At 36.6% G+C, this 26,397-nt stretch overlaps 1 protein-coding gene across 1 annotated transcript in view; it reads left to right on the forward strand.

Moving 5' to 3' along the window:
- The window catches only part of NSMAF (neutral sphingomyelinase activation associated factor), a 38,141-nt gene extending 12,090 nt beyond the window's left edge, over positions 1–26,051 (forward strand). Inside the window, exons 6-31 of the mRNA XM_005152738.3 lie at positions 1,268–1,318; positions 3,706–3,777; positions 4,160–4,207; positions 4,304–4,356; positions 4,815–4,944; positions 5,894–5,965; positions 6,801–6,909; positions 8,160–8,336; positions 9,108–9,187; positions 10,904–10,994; positions 11,083–11,146; positions 11,268–11,319; positions 12,358–12,478; positions 12,775–12,906; positions 14,574–14,616; positions 15,061–15,224; positions 16,727–16,835; positions 18,302–18,360; positions 19,036–19,103; positions 20,728–20,795; positions 21,029–21,152; positions 21,877–21,960; positions 22,970–23,120; positions 23,503–23,605; positions 24,585–24,694; positions 25,697–26,051. Coding sequence (XP_005152795.2) covers positions 1,268–1,318; positions 3,706–3,777; positions 4,160–4,207; positions 4,304–4,356; positions 4,815–4,944; positions 5,894–5,965; positions 6,801–6,909; positions 8,160–8,336; positions 9,108–9,187; positions 10,904–10,994; positions 11,083–11,146; positions 11,268–11,319; positions 12,358–12,478; positions 12,775–12,906; positions 14,574–14,616; positions 15,061–15,224; positions 16,727–16,835; positions 18,302–18,360; positions 19,036–19,103; positions 20,728–20,795; positions 21,029–21,152; positions 21,877–21,960; positions 22,970–23,120; positions 23,503–23,605; positions 24,585–24,694; positions 25,697–25,791 — 2,430 coding nt within the window. The 3' untranslated portion in view covers positions 25,792–26,051. The remainder of the gene's footprint in view (positions 1–1,267; positions 1,319–3,705; positions 3,778–4,159; positions 4,208–4,303; positions 4,357–4,814; positions 4,945–5,893; positions 5,966–6,800; positions 6,910–8,159; positions 8,337–9,107; positions 9,188–10,903; positions 10,995–11,082; positions 11,147–11,267; positions 11,320–12,357; positions 12,479–12,774; positions 12,907–14,573; positions 14,617–15,060; positions 15,225–16,726; positions 16,836–18,301; positions 18,361–19,035; positions 19,104–20,727; positions 20,796–21,028; positions 21,153–21,876; positions 21,961–22,969; positions 23,121–23,502; positions 23,606–24,584; positions 24,695–25,696) is intronic.
- The last annotated feature ends 346 nt before the right edge of the window (positions 26,052–26,397 follow it).

A 26,397-nucleotide genomic window follows, 5' to 3' on the forward strand; every position in this document is an offset into this window, starting at 1 on the left:
GGCAAGACCATTTTGATCCTTGTGTTTCAGCTTTGTGGAAACATTGGACTGTGCTGTATGTCCACAAAATAATTTTTGGTAGCTGTCCTGAAATACTGGGTTGACGTTTCAATCATAAGTTGAGATTAATATGGATATATTCATACTTAACCAAGGGAATATATTTCAAACTTTGATAAATTGCAGCTGATAGATATTCCAAAGCTATACAAGTTTCCAAAAAATGTTCATGTTTTCATTTCAGGAAAGAACAGAGATGAGGTGGGAAATATCCTTTTAAATATTCTAGCATCTTTGTAAAATCTATCTTTAGCAGTATCTAAAATTGATAGCTTTGCTTAGTTAAGTACTGCTGCAGTCAGAAATGAACTCAAGCATTTAATATTTTCTATGCTGGAGAAGTTTGTGGACCATGTTAAAGTATTCAATATGTTTAATTTCATCTTGAAACTGCTTCTATGAAGGGTATTGTGTAGTCAAGTTTTCTTGTGTTGCAATTTTTTTGTGTATTGAGTATAATTAGAGAAAGTATTTCCCATATTAAGATACGCTAAGAAACTTACGACTATTCAGCCTGGAGAACAGAAGGCTGTGTGAAGACCTCATGGCAGCCTTCCAGTATCTGAAGGGGGCCTACAAGGGTATTGGAGAGGGACTCTTCATCAGGGACTGTAGTGACAGAACAAGGGGTAATGGGTTAAAACTAGAACAGGGGAAGTTTAGGTTAGATACAAGGAAGAAGTTCACTGTGAGGGTGGTGAGGTACTGGAACAGGTTGGCCAGATAAGTGGTAAATGCTCCATCCCTGGCAGCTTTCAAGGCTAGGCTTTACAGAGCATTGGGTGACATTGTCTAGTGTGAGGTGTCCCTGCTCATAGCAGGGGGGTTGGAACTAGATTATCTTAATGTGCTTTCCAACCCTAAGCATTCTATGATTCTGTGTAATAAGTAAGCCTCAACTGAATTGGACACTTGCCCCCTTTGCAGTTAACTGCCATAAACTAGATGATCTTAACTAGGTGATCATAACTAGATTATCATAAAACTAGGTGATCATAGCTAGATGATCATAAGGTCCTTTCAAACCTTAATTATTCTATGATTCGATAAAAGGTCATTGTTTTTCTGCGGTTTCTCTGGGGTAGCTAAAGCAAGGTATTGAAACCCAATGTTTGCTCGCTTAAGCAGCATTCTGAGCTTTGCATTTGCCAGTTCTGGTTTTATTATTTTTTAAAGACTGAAACTGTAACATTTCTTACTCTTCCAGGTTTTTCTCATTAAAGAAAGAAACATCATTGCACCGTATAAAACAGTAAGAGTGAGTATATATATTTTTTTCCTATTCTTAGCAAACTAATATTTTGCAAGAATTTATGTTCTCATTTCTGAAAGAGTAAGATAATTATTGTTTGAGGACTATAACCATAAAGCTTTTTAAAAAGGTAATTGCGCAAACAAGTGTCTGGATTCTTCTTTAATGAGTTTGTACTATTTCTTGGAGTGCAGATGTTACTCTTGCTATTTGCCTCGATGTGCAGCTCTGGGCTCAACAGTCAGAGCTGGCTGCTAGTATTCAGTGGATGCTGCATCCTGGATAAATGGCAGCTTCTCAGTTTTGCTTACACCTGAGATGAGAGATTGCTAATTGATATTTCTCAGCTGGGTGTTTCACAGTTGAAAGAAATGGCAGATGAAGCTTCTCACAGCAGAAATCAGAGCTTGCTTCTGGTTGCATTCTGCTAATGGGGTGGCTCTGCTCTGATTCTGAGCCTGGATGCTGTAAGGCATAGAAGCAAGAGTTTTTCAGCTGGAGTGTGTGACGTCTTGACACACAAACACAAAATGAAAACACAGGGTCATTAAGTACCCTATTTGCCTAAGAATTGAAACACACAGAATTGTGTTTCTTCGTCTTACTTGTTCAAGTAAAAAATATCAAGGGTGATGGAATCCATAAATCTGCATTACTGTAATGAACAACAAAGAGGCAATGGATGATCTGTTCTTTCAGCAACTCCTTTAGATTGGTTTTGTAACTAGATTTGTCTCTAAAGTAGGATTTTTAAATGTTTTTGTTTCTTTGCTTGCTTTATGCCATTAATTCTTCATGTTTAGAACATGTTTTCTCTTCTAATCCTTCTATTCTCTGTTTTGCCTCCATGTGCAAGATTTATTAAGTATACAGCTATCATGGTGCCAATACAGTGAAAAAGAGTCAAAAGGCAGTTTTGATGACTTTTCACATTATTTTCCTCTAAGTCAGATTCTGGCATACCTAAAACATTCCTGACAGTAAACTACTACAATTTACTTCACAAAAGTTCACGAAAGTTTGCCTTCAATAATTTCAGATTTTTTTTTTCTGTTACTGTTAAATAATTTCTGTTTGAATTGTTGCCAGTTCCAAATATGTCACTGAGTGCTGAGATTTGGTAGCACATTTTATCTTCCATGTCTTGCATTGGTTGTTTCAGATCAATTATAAAATACTGAGCTGTTGTCTTTGCATATGACTGGAGAGCTACAAAGAACCACTCACAAAAGCTTTTACATTGCTGGCTGTAAGGAATCCGTGTAGACCATCCACTGGGTTTTCTGAGAGTCATGCTTTCCATGATGACAGAAAATGGTGCTCTGGGTGACATGTTAAAAGCATTTTATCTAGGTTGCTACTGAATTTTATGACTCCCTTTACTCCATCTCTATCTGCTTCCTGAAGCATGCTTTCCTCTTGGGTTTCTGTCAGTTCAGCTGGATCATACATTATACTGAAGATCATCTAGATTTCCATGTCTTCTTTCCTTCAATTTTAAATTAATCCCATCATATCCACTGATCAATGTCTTGATGTAGTCTTACTTATAAATAGATTTATTTGTTTATTTATTTATTTATTTATTAGTTTAGCCTAAGAAATTACAAAACCCTCCAGGAATGTGTTGATACAGTCTCATACGACGTTCAGGGGTCACCAAGGGATCTCACCATCTTTGCTAAATATGAGTTATGTGTAAGAGATCAATGCACATACTTTTAATGTATTACAATCAAACCCAGAAATATGTGTTATAAAACAACAATTAAGAAAGCTGGTAAAACTTTGCAGGGGAAAATTGAGTATGCCATATATATTGGGTGATGTGTTAGTGAGGTTTTTATTAGTGACTATTCATAACAGGTTGTAATTGGATTTGGGATCTTTTCAGCTCAAAACTGTTTATGTAGAGAAGAATGTTAACTTTTATAGCCTAGTCTTTAAAGATTTGATGGTCTAGTATCTTTTGTCTAAAAGATACACAGTAGCTGGCTTAATGTAACATGTTATTTACTAGTTCTATATTTACATGTATTTACCTGATATTAAAATAGAGCAGATACTAGTTCTACATTTACTGATGTTTACGCTACATTTATCTGTTCACTTCAAAGCTGTTATGTTGCATTGTATTAAATAACAGACTAAATACTGCGTAAAGAGCTTATCACAGGGAAGAAAAATTTGTAAAGAAAAAAAAATCAGGTTTAACATCTGCCTTTGGAATATTTCAGGTATACTGCAACCTTTGATAGCATACTTTGACCAGGTTTTAGAGTATTTTGATTTTAGTTTTAATCTTTTCTTCTTTTTTTAATTTAATTTAATTTTATTTTATTTACTGAGCTTTATTTTAAACTCGTTTGTGGTAAATGTACTTTTGGTTTTAGGGTAGAACAGAACACTTGTTCCAACTGGATGTTGCTGGAAAGCTAGAAGATGTTGTGCAAACTCTGCATCAGGTATGTGGTTATTTGATATCACTAAACACTTTATTTACAGCTTTTTTTTTCCTTTTAATATTTAATGGAGAGCTTGCTTTATTCTCAAGGTGAGAAGCTTGGTGAATCTATTTTTTAAATGTAGCAGTTGAGCACAGCATCTAGTTCTGATAGCTGTTGTAAGATACTTGTATTAGCTTTTACTATGCAGGATGGTAGTATACAGACAAAGTAATAACTTGGCAGTAGCAATGAACAAGCATGTCCTACTGTAAAAAGAAATAATAATAGCTCTTTTAGTACTCTGACACCAAGAATGCTCAAAGCCCCCCTGGTTTCTATTGGCTTCTGAGCTGTGTAGGACATCTCTGTGCTGTTTCACTTACAGCTCATTTTTCTTCAGCTTTACAGGGCTTCTTGTCTAGATAAGATGGGAGATCAAGCTGCCATGGTAAGTATCGGATGATTCCTTATATCACTGTTTAATAATGAAATTCTGAGTGCATTTGAATCTTAGATATTTTTTATTTTTTTCCCTCCACATTAGATAACCGCTATATTGCAATCACGCTTGGCTAGAACTTCATTTGATAAAAACAGGTATCTTTCTAAGTACTTTGTACTGGGAAATTATTCTTCTTGTTGGTTGATTAGTCTGCTGCATCACATCTTCTTCTTTGGGGTAGCATAAGCTCTCTAATTCAGAGAGTTGTGTTCTCTTGTATTCAGAACTACCTGGAACAGAGAATGGGAAATTCTGTGTTGTGAAGGTGAATGGATTCCTTTGTCTCCAAACCATTCTGTTTATGAATTTGTTGCAAATCAGGCATCAGTAAACGCCAAATAAAATTCTGTATAAAACAGTCAACGGGTTTGCTGCTCTGAGGCTGGTGGAGTATGTGGCAACTTTCTGGAGTACCTCTTAAAGTAGAGGTCTCGACAAAGAACTTTCTTTGTGTCTAAAATAGAATTAGTGAAGTCCCCTTTCTGAAGAATTTAAGGGTAACTATACCTAAGTAAGAACTGGAGGTAAACTTACTCCTTTTCTTCACTTGTAGATTTCAAAGCATTTCTGAAACGCTGCATATGGAATGTAAAGCAGAAATGGTGACACCACTGGTGACTAATCCAGGGCATGTGTGTGTTACTGATGCTAACTTGTACTTCCAGCCTCTTAATGGATATCCTGTAAGTGCCTCATAGATGGTCTTGCATATGATATGAGCACACTGCCCCTCTAGTGGACAGTTTTCATTTTCTGATTATTCCTTTTAAGTGCACATGGAGCACATCTCCAAGACTCTGTTTTCATTTATAATCAAGCTCCTAGATCTCTGCTGCTATGTTGCATTCAAGCATATCTCTGATTCTGAGGCTTTATTCTATGCTAATTTGCTTAAACTTGACCTCCTCCTGACAAAGCACAAAATGTCCTTTGCTCGTTCCCTGTTGATATTTTTAAAGATCACTTTTTGTAACACTTAATTTGAGATAAATTTCTTAATTTTACTCTGTGATACAATTCCTACCTAGTAAGAGCTTTATATACATTTATTTCATATTGGAAGATCTTAGCTAGGTTTTATATTAAACTAATATTTTTTTTCTCTAAAGAAAAACTGCATGCATGTTGCAGACATTACTGCTTTGGAGCCTTCTGACAGAAAAAGCAGCGTTAGTCAGCAGGCCACTGATATTTGTGCCCACACAAGAAAAAATGTATTTCACAGCTGATGACAAAATGCCATTCAATTTCTGTCCACCAGGTGACACCATTGGCAAACAGTTTGCCCAGCAGCTCAGTGTCTTCCTTAACACAGTTTATTGTGTTCTGCTTTCTCTTCCATGATTATTATAACTGGTGACAGACTCGGCTGATAATGCATTGCTCGTTCTTTGTTATTAAACTGCTTTGCTACTCATACAAGAATCAACAGCAAAGACAAGCTTTCTCTTTTTACTATAACTGCTTAGAACCACTGTTCCACTGCTAAAATAACGTGGATGGATATTGTTTTCATATTTCTAGTCTCTCTATTCAAGAGAAATTTCATATTGACTGGAGAGGTTAACATAGAAGAACATAAACCTTCTAGAATATCTCCATCTTTTCTTCCCCCTCCCTTGTTCCCCACAGAAACCAGTAGTACAAATAACACTGCAAAATGTGCGTCGCATCTATAAAAGAAGGCATGGGCTAATGCCACTGGTAAGCTCAAATATTATTTTCATTTTAATATCCTGCTGTATATATTGTTTCTTAAAATGACCAACTGAAACTATATGTATCCTTAGTTAAAAGCTATGCATTTTTAAAAACTCTGGATTAAATAGTGAACAGCACTCAGAAGATCCTTTCTGGCTTTTCAGTGTTTTAGTTCCCTGTGTTGTTAAAAAGTTGAAAGCAGGAAGAGTGAACCCTGTCAAGGATGAAAAATGCCTTTCATAAGCAGTCAGTGTAGGGGAAGGTAGAAGGGAGTATCTCCGGGGAGTGATTCGTTCCATTTATCTCAAACACCTATCTTCGAATAGAATAAATTGCTCTCATGGTGTATTTTCTCTCTGGGTTGATTCTTGGAGGGAGTTTGATCGCCAATTTAGATGAGACTAATGTGGAGTGATGAGTCCCCCTGTACATGACTGAAGAGTAATGAGTGCTGCAGTGCAACCTCAGTTGTATGCTTTCAGTGTCTGTGCTTTAAGCCTTGAACAAAATTTTTGTCTCAAAACACGTTTAAGCTAAATAGACATTTTACTCTGTCTCACTCCATTCACTTATGATATTGCCTGTGCTTAATCAATTCAGACAGAGCCAATCTATGGACAGCTATAAAGCTATTTGCTCAACTGGCTGTAAACTGAATGCTTTTATGGCTGGAAATAGGAAAGATCAAAATGTTAAATTTTGTAAGCAAAATTGTTATGCAGTTTAGACACTTAAGCTTTAGATGCTAGCTACTGGAATATTCTGTTGAAAAAAAAATAATATTATAGCTTGTCAGTAATTGCTCTCATTTACTTTTTCCTTCCCTTTAACTTCTAAGGGACTTGAAGTATTTTGCACAGAAAATGATCTGTGTTCTGACATCTACTTGAAATTCTACAACTATCAAGATCGAGATGAGCTCTATTTCCTCATTGCAACATATATAGGTTGGCAGTATTTATTTATTAATGTAGTTTGTAGTACCTTGTGTGGGGAAATTTGTCTGGGCTTTGCTCTGTTGTTATGTGGGAAGAATGCGAAGAACAAACAGATGTATTAGCCCTGAACATTTTTTAGAAGAAGCAGCCAAGTTCAGAATAAATATTATGAAGTTACATATATTCTGTTTGTGTTTGAAGAGCCGAGTTAGAAAGGTAAGACAGCATTATTAAAGTGAAACTAATTCTTTTGGTTTGTAACTTGATACGCACTGTCATTGAACACCTCCTTCTAACCCCACGCCACCACCACCACCAGCCTCCCTATCGCACTCGCCCCCCAAAAAAACAACGCAAAACACTGTAAGGGGTAAATAAGATCCACTCAGCTAAACTGTGTTTTGCTGAAAGAATATAGACTGCCTTTTGGATGGATACCCCTGGCACCTGCTAAAGTCCAAGTAAAAAATCCTGTTAAGAAAGTTCTTGTAATGGCTGGATTCCCAGTGCACACATAAATATCTGAATTTTCCTCAGTCTTAGAAGTGGTTGATGAAAATTGCCATTCTGAACCGGTTAATTTCTCAATTTTATTAAATCTTGTATGCATTAATTCCAAGAAAGTGATGGAGATCTTTTGCAGATCATGATCAGAAGCTAACAGGCTTGCATGGTTCCCAGAAAAACAAGGAGAAAAAGCAATCTGACTACAACTGAACATTGCAACTCCAGTTCACTGCTAGTATTGAAAGTGTTTAAATTTTGTACTATTTTGTTGCTGTACCAGAACTCCAGTTCTGTTTTATTGAATTTGCATAAATATCCATTAACATTTTTCCCACTTCACAAAGCAAAGTGGAAAGTCCACAAAGAAATGATTGCTTCCTCTGAGAATCATTTTAATCTTTTAGATTTTCCTTTAGGAAGTAGATTTTGACATGATTTTTTCTGTTATTGAATTAACTGCATGCTGTTACCCTGCTTTAAATGCCATTTTCTAGATAACTTTCAGAGGTGGAATTTCAAGCTGCAGGTGAAGATGGTGATGATGATGATGTAGCTTAGTTCTGTCTGAATAGATCTTAAAAAAAACGTATGAAGTATGGTAGTTTTTGAAACATGAAGTTAATATTTAATTCTGACTTGTTCTTTTAAGCACCTCTGACCTTAATTATTTTATATTGCATAATACTTATCATGGTATAATTTGGGAATGGAACTCCAAACCTCAAAACTCTTAATGTTTTCTTTTGTTTTAGAAAATCACATTACAGAGCATACAGCTGAAAGTTATATGTTGCAATGGCAGCGAGGACATATATCAAATTATGAGTATCTTCTTCATCTCAACAATCTGGCTGACAGAAGCTGCAATGATCTCTCTCAGTATCCTGTATTTCCCTGGATAATAGCAGACTACTCTAGTTCAGTATTAGGTATGTGTATACAAAAAGGCATGTTAGTGTATCCTGTCCAACCTGAAATGTTTTGGAGAGGAGGGTGTTTACACTTCATAAAGTTCATGTTACATCAGAATGAACTTGGCATTAGTGATCTTGGATGTTGTACAGTAAAATGGCTTTTTGTGGAACAAGTTGGTTGCATTGAAATGTATAGAATCTAGGTGTTCTTTTACAATATTTAGCATTGTAAGTTGAAAGGAAGAGTCTAACAAGGCTTCTGCCTAAATTAGGCTCCTTGATGAAGGGTCTTAGTGCAATTTGTGTTGGAAGCTTTTCCTGTTGAGAATTGTGTCCCTATACGTGGAGTAGAGTAGGGGAATCTCATGCTATTCATCAGCACCCGCTCAAACACTTCAGTCTCATAATTTGGTGGGACTTAACTGTATCCTGACAGAAGAGTGAACAAGTAGGAAGAAGACGATGCCAGCTGTTTTTGTGCCTTAGCTAGTGGGACCTGTATTGACTAGGTGATGCTAGTTGCAATAGCTGTCACGTATGTGTAGCTACTTGTTCTTAAGCAAGAGGTATGAGATTATACTTACCTGTAAGAAGAAATGAATAGCCATTTACAGTAAGATGATTCTTTTGCAGTAATGAAGCAGAGAAAATTATTGGAGAGGTTTTGTATTGGTTTTTGGTTTGGGTTTTGTTGTTCTGTCTTTTTTTTTCTTTTGTTTTAAATATTGATTATATTCCTGTCTAGTAGAATACATAGAGTCTAACTGTTGGTTGTTTTTTTTTTAGATCTGACAAAACCTGAAACATTTCGTGACCTTAGTAAGCCAATTGGTGCCCTGAATAAGGAAAGGCTGGATAGACTATTGGTATGTATATCTTGGCTTTTATGTGCTGCACTTTTTTTGCCTTATACATGTTGTTAATAAAAGGGCCTTTATCAAGCAAGGGAATTATGTAGATATCTAACGCTAACTATAAACTTTATCTAAGAAAACTTCTAATAAACATACCACATTTATTTTTCAATTTAGTTTCATCAGTACTGATTTTGTCAGTATTAATTTAAAATTATTTTAATCTGTTTTCTCTCCCTACTGTTTCATATGTATATGCTTTTAAATGCTTTTACCTCACTTTTAAAATAAAATCCCTAAATCTGTTTAATTATTATGTTTGCATTTGTATGGCAGGCACTGAGGTGCTGCAAACATATAGAATCATAGAATAGTTAGGGTTGTAAAGGACCTTAAGATCATCTAGTTCCGACCCCCCTGACTGTTCCAACAGTTCCATGTCTTTATGTTGAGGACACCAGAACTGCACACAATACTTCAAGTGGGGTCTCAGAAGAGCAGAACAGAGCAGAGGGGCAGGGTCACCTTCTTCAACCTGCTGGTCACACTCCTTTTGATACAGCCCAGCACGTGGTTGGTTTCTGGGCTGTGAGCACATACTGAAGTGGGCTCATGTTCAGTTTCTCATTGACCAGGACCCCCAAGGAAAAATAAAACCTCAAAACAAACAGATTTAAATGTGTAATGTAAAATATGTATTTGAATTAAACAAGGCAAAGTAACAGAAATCTTAAGTGCTTCCATTTAAGAAAAATTATGAATTTGAGAGAGTACTTCAGATGGAGGAAATCTGGTTCCATGGAGATTATAGCACCAACCTGAAATTTCCACATGCAGGTAATAGTGCACAGTCTTATTCCACTTCTCAATGTAGGCAGGCTTTCTTTTCATAAACAGTTAAACAGATAGTTACAGACTTAGAAAGTCCTCAGTTTCTTGGCTTTTTATTCTTTGTATAAAATTGTCTATTACCGCAAGTTAATTATTCCAAAATCATTTACAGAATGTAAATTAATTATTTAGTAATTATTCCACAATCATTTAAAGAACATAAATACATTTAATGTTTTGGAACATTTATTAGTTCCTAGTGAAGCATTAGAAAAAAATGTTGCCAGACTAACTGCATTATATTGACAAAAAGGATTAAATGTTTCAAAATAACAGGGCTTCCTAAGACTGTAGAAGGGAAGAACATGATCAATATTATGTTTTCAGTAATGGTGAACAACGTTTTCTTTCTAAGATATGACTGTTTCCTCAGGCTGTTGGCTGCCTCATGCTTACTGCAGTAAAAGTCATTTTATTCAGATCATGATAGGTTTTGGGAATAACAACTACGAGCTTCAGACAGGAGGGAATCTTCCAGGCTGAATTAAGTCAGTACATTATTCTGCACTCTCATTACACTTCATGTGAAAGATGAAAAGGGAGCACTTGTTTGCACTCCTTTGAAGCTGTGTCACTTCAGTTACATATGAGAGAGGAAAAAAGATTAAAACCTGGTAATTCTGGATTCAAAGTTGTAGAGATTTTTTTGCCTTATAGATTTACTGATCTGATTACATCTGCATGTTTATTAGAACATAGTTTGTTTCATTGTTTAAAGAAGAAAAAGAGGGTAGTCCTCATGTCTTTCTTTAAAAAAAAAAGTGTGTTTATGTTCAATATTGGAGGAAAGCAGGAGTGCAGATTTTAAAGACCTCTCTTTTTCTTCATATGTTGCAGACACGTTATCAGGAAATGCCAGAGCCTAAGTTCATGTATGGGAGCCATTATTCATCCCCGGGATATGTTTTGTTTTATCTTGTTAGAGTTGGTAAGACAGTTTTTACGTTCTCTCTGAGCAGTTACCTCCGAAGTGGACAAGGTTTGGAGCAAGCTGATGGCTTTCTCTTTCTCCTTAGCTCCAGAATATATGCTCTGTCTGCAGAATGGAAAATTTGATCATGCTGACAGAACATTCAATAGGTTTGTTTACATTTTGTCTATAAGGAGCTTGGGTTTGTTTTCAAATATGCATCAAGGGAGTGAAAAGCTTTAAAAATTGTAGGGGTTTTTAACAAATATGTAATTGTTATATGTTATGTAGCCTTGCAGAGACCTGGAAAAACTGTTTGGATGGTGCAACAGACTTCAAAGAGGTAATTGATGGAAAAATTGTTCTAGTCCTTCTTGGTAATCTCTGCTAAACTTTCTGTTCTTCGCGGTCTCCTGTTGATTTGAGCGTTTTGGGTTGGGGGTTCAGTATGTTTGACTGGGTTTTTTTGTTTTGTTGTTTGTGGGGTTTAGGTGTGTGGGTGGTAAGGCAGTTGACTGCGTTTTCTGAAGCCTTTAACATTTTTAACTACTTCTTTCTATTTAATTCCATAATTGCTTTTCTGTGTCTGCTTTTTGGCTTTTAATTTAACAGAACTGTCATTGTGAATGTTACTGGAATACATAAGAATTACCAGAGTGGATTAAGGCTGAAAAGATGCAATTTTATGTATTGTTTGCTGGAATCCTGTAAGGATTTGGCTGTATTAAAACAGTACATCTGGAAAGGTTAAACTATAGAAGTTTTGGGGTTTTGAGCCTTATAGAGACTATAGCTTGTATATGTTCAGAATGATTAACTGTCAGATAGTGGGTGCTGTTAAATAAGGTTTCTTTGCTAAAGGAGTTCAATATAGTGATTCTTTTAAAAAAAATAATAAATGGTTAGCTACTGTGGTCTTTAAATTATTTGCTTAACCTCTGAAACTTTTCTATTTTTTTGCCTTGACTCTCAGCTGATGGCTATGCAATGAGAGTTCTGAAGATACTCATATATTATGGATTCATGTGTCACATATTACATGTTAAAAATATTTATGCCACTCTGAATTTAGCTTAGAAAATCACTTTGTAGGTAGTCAAGAAGCCTAAAAGTAGTTGGAAGGATAATGGGAGGAAGCTGCCAGTCCTGCTTTACTGACAGAGGATAAAGCCTGGAAAAATTACTACCCAACTTTAGGGCTTGGCATATAAACCTTGGTAACTTCTAGTGTTTATTTAAGTTATTAGTTATTTTATTAAGTTATTAACTTATTAAGTTATTTTATTTAAGTATTTAGGGTTTTTTTAGTATTCTACTAAAGTGATGAAATCCCAGCTAATCTCAAAGCTTCCGTTTGGTTTTTTTTTTGTTTGTTTTTCAGTTGATTCCAGAATTTTATGAAAATGATTCTAGTTTTCTAGTGAACAGTTTGAAACTGGACTTGGGAAAAAGGCAGGGTGGAAAGATGGTTGATGATGTAGAGCTTCCCCCTTGGGCATCAGGTAATAATTCATAATACAATAAGTTTGAATATTAATTCAAGATGATCTGGATTCCTGGGATGTCAGTTCTTCTCTCAGAAATGCCTGTTCTATTTTCTTCTGAAGGAATTTTTCCTTCAAAACATTGACATAATTAATAGTTATGTTTAATTTTTAAAGCAAATTTGAGGTTTGGTGGGGGTGTTGGGGTTTTCTTTGGTTGCTTACTTTCTCAAGAGCAAAGAGGAACAGAGATGGATACCAATACTGAGTGGTATATCTTCTCCTTTAATTAACTTTTCTCTTTCTCTTGCCAGGTCCTGATGACTTTCTTCGGAAGAGTCGAGAGGCTTTAGAAAGTCAGTACGTATCAGAACACCTTCATGAATGGATTGACATAATATTCGGCTACAAGCAGAAAGGAACTGAAGCAGTTGCAGCTCACAATGGTAAATATATGTATTTTAGAAAAAAATAAAAAGATGCTTTAATTAGGTAGGAATGGTAAATAACAGCATTTCTAGTGTCTGATTTGTTTTGAGCATTCATAACTGTCCTTTGAATGTTTGAGCCTTACAGGAAATGCAGTTCTTCATTACTGAAGTAACATCTTATCTAGTAAAATCTATTGTTTTCATGGAGATTTGCATCTTTGAAGATGTACTTAAGATGACAGCATACAACCCCCATGGCGGGGGGGGTTGGAACTAGATGACCTTAAGGTCGTTTTCAACCCTAACTATTCTATTCTATGGTAGGTAAGAAGGGTCTGCAGCATTACTGTTATTTGCTTGCACCGCATGGTGTGGCAATGTAGTGTGGAATTGCTGTTTCCCAATTAAAAATGGGAGTCTGTAGCGTCTCTACATGAAGACATATTTAACTTTCCTATACTGTAATTGCAGTGTGAGAATTTCAATGCAATGTTTTCCTCTCCTTCTGAGAGAGAATTGGCAGGTGAAAGAAGGGGCCAATGGGCTAAAGCTCTTTAGGAGCAAGAATGTAACAAAAAAAATCATGTAGGTGACTAAGTTTGTCCTTGTGTACATGTATGCAACTGCAGTAGTATACATATTTCTTACTGTACATGTTGAAAGCTTTACTGCTTGCAATATTATTCTGGGCATGTATGTAGTCATTGTAAATGCTTACAAAAGGGGTAATTGCTACGTGGATGTGTTAATTTATCTAGACCTAACAGTAATGACAATGATTAAATTATTCAGCAGTCTGATATTTAGCTACCTGTGTTACTACCCAATAAGGAAAAGGTAAACGAAGATTAGTCAGAATTTTAGGGTACTTATTCCAGAAGCCTTGATGTTTTTGATAGATTGGAAGTAACAGACAATGTTGAGGAAGTTTGCACTTTTGAAGATATGATAAGTTTGAAAAGAGAACTTTCCTACAGTAGTGGGGAGGGAAGGCATATGCAACTCTTCATTGCAGTAGTTACTGCTTTGTACTTCCTGGGTAAGATAATGTGATTTGTTTCGTGGTGGGTTTTTTGTTTGTTTGTTTTCTTGGATTTGGTTTGTTGAAGATTTTTTAATATGCTTCCTGACATGTTCTTAAATCATTATATTTTAGGCTTGCAGGGTTTGGCATCCACTCATGCTGTGACCCTAAGTGTCAATTACAGTGTGCCAGAGGTTTTGAATATGGTAAATGAGCATTTAAATTATGGCACCTATATTTTTACCTCTCAAACGAGAGCCCATTTTATGCACAGTGTGCTGCTTCTGGTGCAATATGGATTTTTATTAGCGTAATAAATTGAAGACGCTTAAGAATATCCAGTTAATGCAACTGTGCATTTTTTTTTCTTTATTGGGTGGAGGGTATTTAATGAAGCCTAAATAAGTAATTCTTCCTTTATGAAAGGACTGACTTATTCTGAAACTCTGAGTCTCTTAGAAATCCTAAACTTTCTTCACGTAAGAAACCCAGGATTAAAGCACAAGATCTCAGATTCTATAGCCTGCTGAAATAATGTAGTTGCTTAATATAACCAAGTTGAGTAAAACATACAGCTTTTTTTATAGTATGTATGCAAGAAAATGTTCTTGTTTATCTACATAGTACAAATAAACTTTTTTTTTCCCCACCCCTCCAGTGTTTCACCCATTAACTTATGAAGGAGGAGTGGATTTAAACAGGTAATTAAAAAGAATCCGAATGGTTTTATTAAAGCAGTTAGCTGAATATCTCCGTAGCCCTCCAGATTCTCTGGTGGCTGTAAAAGTGCTTTGTATGTGAATGGTGTAGCTCTTCCGTTTCATACTCCCAGATATGCAGAGAACCAGGATCAGTTTCTTGGTTTTATCATGTGTTGAAAGATTGTTATTTGAAAATTTCTTCAGTCTGGCTTTTGTAAAATTGCTTTATATTTTTAGTTGATGAGTGTGTTGTCATCGTACATTAGCAAAATCACTAAGCTGTCTTCTGACTGTTTTTCACATCTGTGGTAAATCAGTTTTGTAAGAACTGCAATGGCCTCTGCTGCTGTAGTAACTGCACAGGCAGGCCCATGCTTTCAGGGGAGGAAAGGAAGAAAAAGTACTTGTCTATTTGGCTTAATTAAGTATCTTGTTTTTGGAAAGTATTATGGACCCCAACGAAAAAGTAGCCCTGCTGACACAAATCTTGGAGTTTGGACAGACACCGAAACAGTTGTTTACAATTCCTCATCCTCGAAGGATAATGCCGAAGTTGAAAAGCTTGTCTCGAACATCTAGTCACAATGTCTCCATAACTGAGTCTCCAGGTAAATGTCTACAGATAAACTGGCAGTGTAATGGATTTGTAATTTTGACAAGTTCTGTGTCTTTCTCCCACAGGATCTTGTTATACAACTCTTGGACACTTTCCCAGTAAGCCAACTCAAAATAAATCCATGAACTAATTGTTAAACTGGCAAGACCAATTTCATATTTGGAAATACAGGCATTGTCCTGCCTTTTGCTTTCTGTCGCTGTGATCTCCTGTGGAACTGTTCAACCTCTGCTTTTGAAGCTGTGGGAGGGCTGTCATCCCTGTTTTTTTATGACATTTTAAAATCAAGCTGATATGATGACAGCTTCAGTGACCATATCTGCAGGCATTCCAAATGATGTAAGGATTTGCTCAGTTTTTGAACAGAGGTGTCTTTAGGGTGATCGACTGGCTTGGTCTAAATAAACCCCAAGAACTTATATTAAGCAGCTAAATTTTGTTGCTTTTCTATGACTAAAAATTGTAAAGACTTTAATTGATTGAATAACTTTCAGCTAGGCTGAAACCAGGGCACTTTATTCAAGAAAAGGACATGGAATGCTATCACAGGCTTTTGTTCAATGCCGAACTTACACCATTTCTCTGAAACATAGATGCTTTGGTCCTCTTCATAAATATAGTGGTCTAACTATAAATAGAGTTGGGTCTTCAAGCCAGGTATCACATAGAAAGGTTTTTCTTGGTTGTCTTGAATTCACTTACCATTTGATGGCTTTAATTTTTAAGCACAGAAGTGAAGATGAGTGGTACTTAGAGTGGCAACCTGTAGCATGAAAATGGCAAGAGTGGTTTTGAAAGTTGTATGTGGTAATAATAATGTTCATGTGTTTAAACAGGTATGGTGGTATGCTGCCTAAGTCATTCATTCACAGTTCAGTGGTTCCTGTTGGGTTTGGCTTTTTTATAGTGAGTGAGATCTGATTGCCTCAATTTTGTTGCATTTTTTTATCCTCACAGTGCAGCAAAATGAGGTTATGACACTCCTAATAGAATGCAATAGAATAATTAAAAAGAGCCTGCTGTATTGTAGCAGTAGATGGATATCCTGATATTTTTCCATTTTAAAAGCTCTTGACATAGCAACAGAACACCAGAACATCTCCGCAGAAAAGCCTATGGGTTTTTTAGTTTGGTATTTTTGTTTGGTGGGAGTTTTTTTGTTTGGCTTTAGGGTTGGTTGGTTTGAGTTTATTTCCATTTTGAAATGTATTCCCTCAAGTCTTTAGCTTAAAAGCCCTGTTTTGGGGAAAAAAAAAAAAAAACAAAAATAACAAAAAAAACCCACAAAACATATATTTGACTGTGTAAGCCTATGCAGGAAGAGATCTGACAAAAAGTTGGTGAACTTGTCACTCTCTACTTTAGCTAAAAATTCTTATTCCTGGATCTCTCCATGATTTCTGTGCTTTCATCTTTGTAACTTCAGCTACCTAATTACTTGAAATCAGTCTTTTTCTGTTTGTGATGGAGCTTTATTGTGGCATTTTATTGCAGTTTCTCCAAATGAAGAATCATTTGAAGATTTGACAGAAGAAAGTATAACACTTTCTTGGAGCAACATTGCCAAACTAAAATTAGATGAGCAATATAAAATTCACAAAGAGTAGGTACTATTCTTTTCACAGTCAAAATTGTTCAATTTAATTTTGGGGTGGGGGAAGTATTTGCATGTCAATCTGAATGATGGGTTGGGGCTTAAGGTAAATACATTTCTTTGTGAGACAGCTCATTGATTTGATTATACAAGATGGTTCTGAGTATACATTGGGTTATCAATCCAGAAAAGGTATTTGTCAGCTTGTGTTTGTTGTTATTGTTCCTTGCACAGATCTAGAGCTAAGTTCCTTATTGTTTTAGTAGCTGAAGCAGATATTGATTACCCTTCTCTAAAACTGTGATAGCAGCAGCCAGATAAATTTCATTGAGTCATAGAATGGTTAGAATTGGAAAGGGCCCTCAGATCATCTAGTTTCAACCACCATGCCTCCATTTATATATTTGTAACCCCAGGAGGACCTAACTTATTCATTCCATTTGATTTTTAAGGATAAACATCTTAAGTTCAAGTACCGTACACCTTGAGCTGCTGCTGTATGAGCAGTTTGCAACATCTCCAGCTATAGGCTTTCAGTTAATCCAGGTATCAAACTACTGTTGTGATGGTTTCCCTGGGAGTCTTGAGTCAGCAGGGGCACTTCAGGTGAACTTTGAAAATACCTAACAATGAACAACAGCTATATTTTAAAGATTTTCCTTTGGCCCCATCCCTTGTGCTGGTGGCTGAACTAGTAGGAGGATTTCCTACTGCTTTTGAGTGCAACTACTTTCTTGGTGTCTGTAAACAATATAGAAAAGAACATTCCCTTGTCCAGAAAACAAGGTAATATTTGTAGTGAGAAAGGGCCTCAGATATCGGATTGTTAGGTTTAGGGAAATCCAGAACCTGAAAAGAGACTGAATTTCAGTTTCCAATCCTTTGCTTGCCTTGTCTGGGCTTGTTCATTTGTTTGTTTGTTTGTTTTGTGGATTTTGTTGGGTTTTGGTTTAAGATTGCTGAGAAAAACTAGAAGTACGTCTGCATAACAGAATTTTACTGTGCAGAGTGCTCTGTGCTTCCTAACAACTAACTCCCTGATATAACCTGTATGTCTAAATTTCTGGACTACAGTGATTTTGCCACTGTCGAAGTTGAGGAGAAGACATGCAAGTTCTGATTCCTGACACTTCAGGCATTCGGTATCTGCTTGTAGGCATGTTCCTGATGCTTTCTGTAGCTAATCCCAAATTGGGAAGACTCAGTGTGAAACTATTTGTCCTCTCATTGGACATGTCCTTTCTGATGCGGATAAAGTTCTTGCAGAACAGTATGGGGAACTTGTAGTGATGTTTCACTTTTTATATCAAGATGTATTTTGGTCTCTAGTTATATAAAACACCACTGTAGTGCTTTTACACTCCTTGAATGTCTTAGCCCTTGCAGAGATCAAATAACAAATTTAAACTGTAGTCAATTTACAGTTAAGTTTTAAAACCTATGAAATCACCTATAAGCTTCCTTGTATTAAACAGGGCAATTACTGGAATAGCAGTCACTTGCAATGGGTCTTCTGTTTTTACTGCATCCCAGGGTAAGTATTATTGCAAAGGTATTTACTAGACCCTGCAGTGTAAATGCAGGTTGATGTTTTGTGAACGAAATAGCATGAAACTCTGCAATGTAGTTAAGATTGAATCCCATTAATATCTTCACTGACAGCATAGACAATGTCAAATGCGATATTTATGGAATCACTGGGTTTTTTAGAGTCATGAAAATAGCAGCCCTAATCTTCTGCCAAATGCATGATCTTTGTTTTCATTTCATATTGTTGTAAACCCAGGACACATACTCAATTCCTTCTTACTGTTTGAGGGTATTCATATGCGAAGGCTAGTTCTGTTTGGCTTTTGGATTGTCACTTTGAAAGTCTATTATAAAAACTAAGTTAAAGGTATGTTTCCCATAATAGTTTAAGTACATGAACTTGTTAAGTTTTAGATCACTTTGACTCAAAGATCTCAATATCATCTATGTTTAGGCTTGGGAAGGTGGTAATTTCTCCTTCTAGATACAGGAGTTTGATGGGCATGGGGGAGTCTGTCTGTAGCTGGTGTCGAACAGGATAGTTCCAGGCTCCAGTCACAAGCTTTATAAAGAGTTTAAGACTATAAAAAACCTATGCGTACTTTTCATAGTAAGAAATTTGAATATTCAAAAAGGACTAAAAAGTATTTTTATCTTCTATTTTGTCCATTATCCCCAGATTCAACTTTGAAGATGTTTTCTAAGGAATCAAAAACAATCCAGAGAAGTGTGTCCTTTTCAAACATGGTAAGCTGCTGTCAAAATCAAGATCATTGGGAATCTTCGGAAAGCTACTCAGAGAAATGGCTCTTAGTACACATCAATGCCTCTTTTCTTCCCCTGCCTACTCAATTGTATTGTGTGTGAATAATTTAGCAGAGTGAATTGAGACTCTGTCAGGCCTCCAGGGAGACAGAATGCATTCTCCAAACATGGGAGTATTAGATGGTTGCCATTCTGTGCTAGCTTTGTTCTGAGTTACCCTGCTATCCAGGAAAGGGCTTGCAGTAGACAAATAGCCTGGCATGAGCAGAGGAGTCTTTCTGAACAACCTTGAGCTACCACTGGGATCAAAATCACAAAGCTTAAATTCCACCCATGTGCTCACATCCAGCATTGCCTTGCTGCTTCCAAATGTTTGAAGTCTGTGAGTCAGCTAGCAGAGGAAAACCAACCACACAGCGTGCAGTCTCTGCTGGGTGAATTTGAGCCATCTTTCCTCAATAAGCAGTGACCTCTGCAAGCTCTGAACAACTTTTTTTAATCTGCTTCTAAAACAGAACTTGGAAAGAGATTCTGTATTTGATTTTCTGTGCTTGAGCCCTGTGGGCAGACCTGGGTCATAGGGATTCCCTCCCAACTATCACGTTCACAATCCTTTATTGAGGCAAGATACTAAGATATAACAATCTTCTCTGTACCTTCATACCCCAGGGGGGCGGGGGGGGGGAATAAAAAAGGCAAAGGGGTTGCCTACATAGAGCATGCTATGGTTTCTAACAGGTTGCCAGGTACGGTGCAGAATCAAGACCCTATGGCCTGCCATAGCACACACTAGGTGGTGAATCTAGATACAGCAATTCCTAATGCTTTAGTCAAAGCAAAATTAGGATAGGTTGTTTCTTGGCACTGTAAAAAGGGAGCTCTTGACTCCTAAGCCAAAAGTCATTTTTTCATGAGAAGGCCTTGTATACCTTTTCTTTCTTTATTCTCCTCTCTGTAGACTTAGTGCTGATCTGTTGCAGCAATGCCAGAAGGAGTAGTCTTTTTACAATCCAGCATCTTGCTGGCTTTTTTTAAACAGATGTAAAACATGACCAGTAATGATACTAGTAGAAGCACTGGGCTGATTTTACTATTTTTTCCCCCTTTGCTGCTTCAATTGATGGTAATGTAACTGAACATCTGTCTGTAAGGAATGTTCTTGTTGAGAAATGCAGGACTTAGATAGTTACACTTGTTGTTTGAAAGAGCTGAGCTGATAAGTAGCTGTCATGGAGAGCAAACATCAAAGGAAACCTTCATTTTTAGTTTCTGTTAGGTGATTGCATCTAGAATTGATAGTACCTTACAAGATTAAGAGCTGACCCATTTTCTCCTGAGTGAGGAATTACATACCATGTCCTTGAGATACCAGCATTTTGAAAAAGGAGCTCCATCAGTTCTGTATGTATTTCTGAACTTCAGTGCCTCCTGTACATATACCAGGGGTTAAATATTCTTGCCATTTAGTGTCCATCCTATAAAGTTGGACTTTCTTGTGTTCATGTAACACCTGTATGTTGTGTGTATAGAAGATTAAGATGCTTCCTGTTCTCCAGAAGCACTGGGGTAAGAGATTGAATACTGCTTCCTTTTCTCTTTCTTACAGGCTTTGTCATCTTGTCTAATCTTACCAGGAGATACCACTGTCATAAGTTCTTCATGGGACAATCATATGTGTGTATTTACTACTTACTGACTTTATTGAATTACACTGAGTGCATTGGTTGTTATGCTTATGGTTTTAGATAATGATACAAAAATTCATTGTTAAGATGCAGTGTCTGCATTTCTACTTGATTTCCAGTAGATTTGTTAGAAACTGTAGAAGCAAAGTTACTTTCATCTATTTAGAAAAAAACCCTGAAGTTGTCTGAAGACATAATGCTTTTATAACCTTCTCCTGCTAGATATTTTTATTCAATTGCATTTGGAAGACAGCAAGACATCTTAATGGGACATGATGATGCAGTCAGTAAGATCTGTTGGCGAGATGGGCGTTTGTATTCTGCGTCTTGGGATTCCACTGTGAAGGTTTGTATATGGGTTTGTTGTACTTCAATAACTATTTATCCCTAGTGCTTTATAATACTCAGGCAGCCGAATGCTTTGGAGTGGATGTACCTGTTGTGCTGGAATAATAACTTAGTGTCACAGTAAGTTTGTTTCTAGAATATCTATCTTCTTCATTTAGCTTTATCTCAACTGTTTCAAAGATGAAGTGTTACTTTAAATTTCATTTCTTCTAACATACTCTAAATATAGGGGTTTTGGAGGCAAACTGTATTTGTTAGAGAAACTGGAGTGTTCTGTGACCTTGACTGGTGACTTTGTTTACTGAGTAGAATAGGCTTCTGAAATATTTCAGTTGTGTAATTTATGTTCATCAGCTAAGCGGACCAGGAACTTGCTAATCTAAAGAGCATGCCTACAGTTAGGTGGAAAGGTAGTTTGGAAATTAGAGACAGGAAAGGATGTATATGGCTTTTTGGTAAGCATACATTCAGTGCAATGATGTACCTGTACTTAAGCAGGCTTCTGTAAGCTATCTGGAATTGGCATAGTCCTGTTCAGTATGTGGCTCTGCTTAGGGTAAATGAGTTCAGGTGCCATTTGCTGTTGCTGCATTCTGCCATGCAGGCAAGGTCCAGAGTTCACACAAGCAGCTCTCCTTGTAATGTGAGAATTTGCTACTGAAGAAACTCATCCAGGGTTATACTAATGCTTCCTTGAGCAAACTGAAATATCTGTGTTGTAGGTGTGGCACTGTGCTCCTGGAGAGACCTTGAGCAGTAAAAAGCACCACTTTGAACTGCTGGCAGAGCTAGAACATGAAGTTAGTGTAAGTATGTGGATAGAGATACGGTATCTCAGAATATGAGAATTAACTGCTCATTAAAATCGAAGTCAAGATCTGGTACTAAAGCACAGGGATTGGGTTGGGGGCTTGGGGTGTGTTGTTGGAAGTGTGTGTGTAGGGTGAGGGTGATGGTTTGGTTTTGTGGGGTTTTTTGTCTGATGCGTCCTGCATCAGTGTCCCCTGCTTCCCTGGTTAAGGTCCATTCCTGGGGACTTTTTAATTGGTCTTGCTTAGCTTGTAAGCACAAAGTTCCAGGGGAGGAAAGGGAGGACTGGGGACTTTTTGTCTGCTGCTTTGTTTTCAGAAACAGGCTCATGTTTTTCGGGTATTTACATTGTTACAGCTCCTTCTTAATGCAGATTTGCCAAAGGCAAGCAAATGAAAAAGAATTCCTCCAAGTTCTTTACCATGCTCTAAAATACATTAGTGGATTTCACTGTAACTATATTAAACACATTGTGTGAAGTGAATCATAAATGTGTAACTGCTAACTTTTATTTATAGTCTCTAATGTCATTCTAGTAGTATATTTAGAATATACTGTGTTTTAAACCTTATTAATATTTAGTTTTTTTAACAGGTCACATAATAGGCAAATACTGAACCAGTTCTGATAACATTTAAGAACTGTACCCAAAAGAACTGGAAACAGCTGGGATATATTTTAAAAGTAAAGAAGAATTTCACCCTTAAGGGCAAATTCTTGCATTTAGATGGGGAGGGCATGGGAACTAGAAATAGTCAAAAATGGTAATTTCTATTTATGATTCTGCAAAGAAAAAGCATTTTAAAATAATATCAAAGAGACCTATCTTTACTTTCTACAGGCAGGATTTGTCATAATTAAGCATGTTGCAGAATCAAATGTAAAAGCTTTTTGAAAATAAAATGCCATCTTACAGATAATGGCCTTGCTTTATGTGTGCTTAAAACCTGTATCAAGTTGGCTCACGTGAAAGAACAGAAAATCATGGGATGTTTAACTTCTTAGGTAAATACAATCAACCTTAATGCTGCAAATACCATGCTAGTGTCTGGAACCAAAGAAGGTACCATTAGTGTTTGGGATGTTACTACAGCAACAGCATTGCACCAGTTACCGTGTCATTCTGGAACTGTGTTTGATGCTGCTTTTAGTCCTGGTATGTTGGATTTCAATTTTTAATATGTGTCATTGGGAATGTCAAAGGGGATTTTGTTCCTCATATCATGTAATACACCCTTCTTGTTGGAATTGCTACTTTAAGGGGGATTGTGAGATGTTTTGGATTGCCACTCATCTCCATTATAAAGAATTTATTAATTGTAAACCAGGCCATACTAGGTTGTAAACCAGTGGTCTCAACACTTAAACCAACTTTGCTTATCATTGCTTGTTTAGATAACATATTAAAAATTCTCTATAAATACATAGGTCAGGCAATGCCTCATCCAACATGCTCTGTCGCAGACTGCTTTGGGAACTAGGACTGAATGTCTAAACCTGCTTTTTTATTGTTGTTTCTTTTGTTTGCTTTTGTACAGACAGCAGACATCTACTAAGCACAGGAGAGGACTGTTCTTTTAAAGTAATAGATGTACAGACTGGAATGGTTATATCTTCTGTAACCACTGATGAGCCACAGAGGTAATTCTGACAACACGTGGATTGTGAAGCTGCATGGGCAGCTCTGGAGATGTTTGATGGTTGGTGATAGCAGAATGGAAAAGGCAGTAATACCAGCAACTTTGTTTTACTGAATTGCTTTTTAAAGTGCAAAGGCTGATATTCTAGCATGTTGTGTGCATTAAGATCAAGCTTTCCAACCTGGGACAAAACCAGTCAAGTATCTAAGTAAATAACTCATGTTTTTTCTTAACAACAACTTTCACATCCATGAAAGATAACAGGCACTGTAGCTAAGTATGCAGTTTCTAAATCTCTAACAGAGACAGTTCTCTTGCTTGTTTCATCTGTCAATGATCTTTTTAAAATACTTTTTGCAATGCTTCCTTTTTGTTTCAATAATCTAAGAAAAGATTAACTATTATGAGAAGAGTGACCACTTTTTTTTTTTACAAACCAGTTCTTTATGGTTTATCAGGTAAACAGATGGAATCCTTATTCAGTTACTGAAGTAAAAACATAGCAGCCATACATGGGGTACACTTGTTGGTTCCTTTTGTGTGTGCATACATAGCTATGTATGTATATGAATGTGTATATAAACCTTTTTTTCTTCAGTTACTTCCCTGAAAGTTCTCTTTGCATGAATTTTTCAGGAATATGAAGTGACACAAGTGAAAATGGTGGTTCATGAGAGCCCTTGGGTACCATAAACATGTACAGCTGACTGGGTCCCCTTCTAATACAGGAATAAGTTTCATCCTTCTGCTAGGGAAAGGTGCAGTTTGGTCTAGGGTAGTCAAGAGAAGCAAGTTTGGATCATGACTCCTTATAGACTAAAATGGTTTGGGGAATAACCTTTCCAGAAAGATTGTGTTAGACAGTAGTTTCCTTCAGTTTGGTACCTCATTTTCAATTCTTTTTGGCTTAGTCAATTTGGAAATACTTGGCTCTCATTAAACAAGAGCTTGAAGTGAATTAATTCCAGACTTGCTTGCAGGTGCTTCAAATGGGATGGAAATACCATCTTATCAGGAAGTCAATCTGGTGAATTACTGATTTGGGACCTTCTTGGAGGAAAAGTTACTGAAAGACTCAAAGGACATACAGGTATGCCTGAATTATTCCTATTCTCAGATTGCATGGAAGATTCCTATCTTCAAGCTCCCTTAGTATTGAAAAGTTTGAGAGTCCTCTGCAGTCAGTGAGCTGTTCTCAATGTGTTATCTGGAACACCAGAACTAAAAGTAGGTCCCCATGGGCCTCCTAGGAAATCTGTTAACAATGCAGAAATATGACTGTTTACAAGACTGGCCAAAGGTAAATGACCTGGGATTTTTATAATCCATACAACATTACAAAAATTATCAGTTTTCTATCTCATAGCCCTAAGTTTAGTATATTTGTTGAAGTCCATCCAGACTGAGAGCCTAACAGCAAATTAACTAGCAAAATAGTTTTGTGATGGGGATTTATAGGCTTCTTAAATGTACGTGTATAGTCTTCAGTACATTACTAACCAGGCTGTGTAAAAGACAAACTATCCTAACTATTCTATGATTCTATCTATCTGTTTTATTCATTTTGGTTTTTCAGGCTGCCTTGATTAACAGTTACTTCAAACTTCCCTATTACAATCTTGTACTCTGGAACTTGACCAGTATAGAGATCATTCTGTAGCTAGAGAAATCATTAGAATAGATTGGATTAGATGTGGGCTTCTAGGCATATTCTAGAAAATGTAAATATACTTCTAATAAGAGAAGGCCAACTGTTGGAGAGAAAAAAAAAATCCCACTTTCTAGAAAAACCTTCTCTCCTTGTCCCCATGCTTCTTTCTGCCAATGTGCCATCTTCATTCTGTACTGCAACTGACATTGTCCCTTTAAGTACCCAAAGCCAGCTGAGGCAATGTAGCATGCAGTCATTACTGTGAATAAAGGTAGCCACCTTGAAGTTAACTAACATTCTTCATAGCATATGTAGTCTCAGTGTAAGCCAAACTAATGATCAGGTGATCCTAAACGCTTTCAAAAAGACCTGTTCCATAATCTTGAGTATTGCCTCTATTTGCATTTGGATTTACTTGTTTGGTTGGTTTTTATTCCCCAGGTGCTGTAACGTCCATGTGGATGAATGAACAGTGCAACAGTGTTATTACAGGAGGGGAAGACAAACAAATCGTATTCTGGAAACTGCAATACTAAGTGCCTTTCCCTCCAGCTATTTAAATGAACTCTTATTTTAAACAAAACCTTTTAAAGGAACTTAACTGCGTGCAATGATGGCTGCTGAAGTTCAACCAGATAGGAAGCTTTGTTCAACTACATCTTCCTATGTTACGGTGACTTCACTGAGAGCTCTTAACTTCTGTTGTGTATGCATTTGTTTTTCATGGACTTATCATACTGAAAATGCTTGTCTAAAATGATAGATGAAATTAAAGACCTATTTTTCTGTAATTAAAGAACTCTTCACTTGCAATCATTGTTTGATTTACATAGGATGCATCATAGCTAGCTGTTTGAACTAGTTTCAAAGAAACAGCATTTGCATTAAGAAGTCTTTAAGGATGCTTGCAGCTTAGTGCCGCATCTCATGACACAATGTATGTACCTCTTCTCTAGTCCACCTTTCTTCCTAGTGAAGGTGCATATGATGGTAAATACTGTTTTGAACACTAAGGCAGCTGTTGCTCTGCACAGTGGTGGATCTAGTCTACTGTCTAGTCTTCAAATGTGTGTGTTTGCAAAGGCATAGAGGAGAATAAGAATATATTTCATATTGCTTTTTCCCCTTATATTAGCCTGAAA

The sequence above is a fragment of the Melopsittacus undulatus genome, chromosome 1 (genome assembly GCF_012275295.1).
Source record: "Melopsittacus undulatus isolate bMelUnd1 chromosome 1, bMelUnd1.mat.Z, whole genome shotgun sequence".
Classification (NCBI taxonomy): Eukaryota; Metazoa; Chordata; class Aves; order Psittaciformes; family Psittaculidae; genus Melopsittacus; species Melopsittacus undulatus.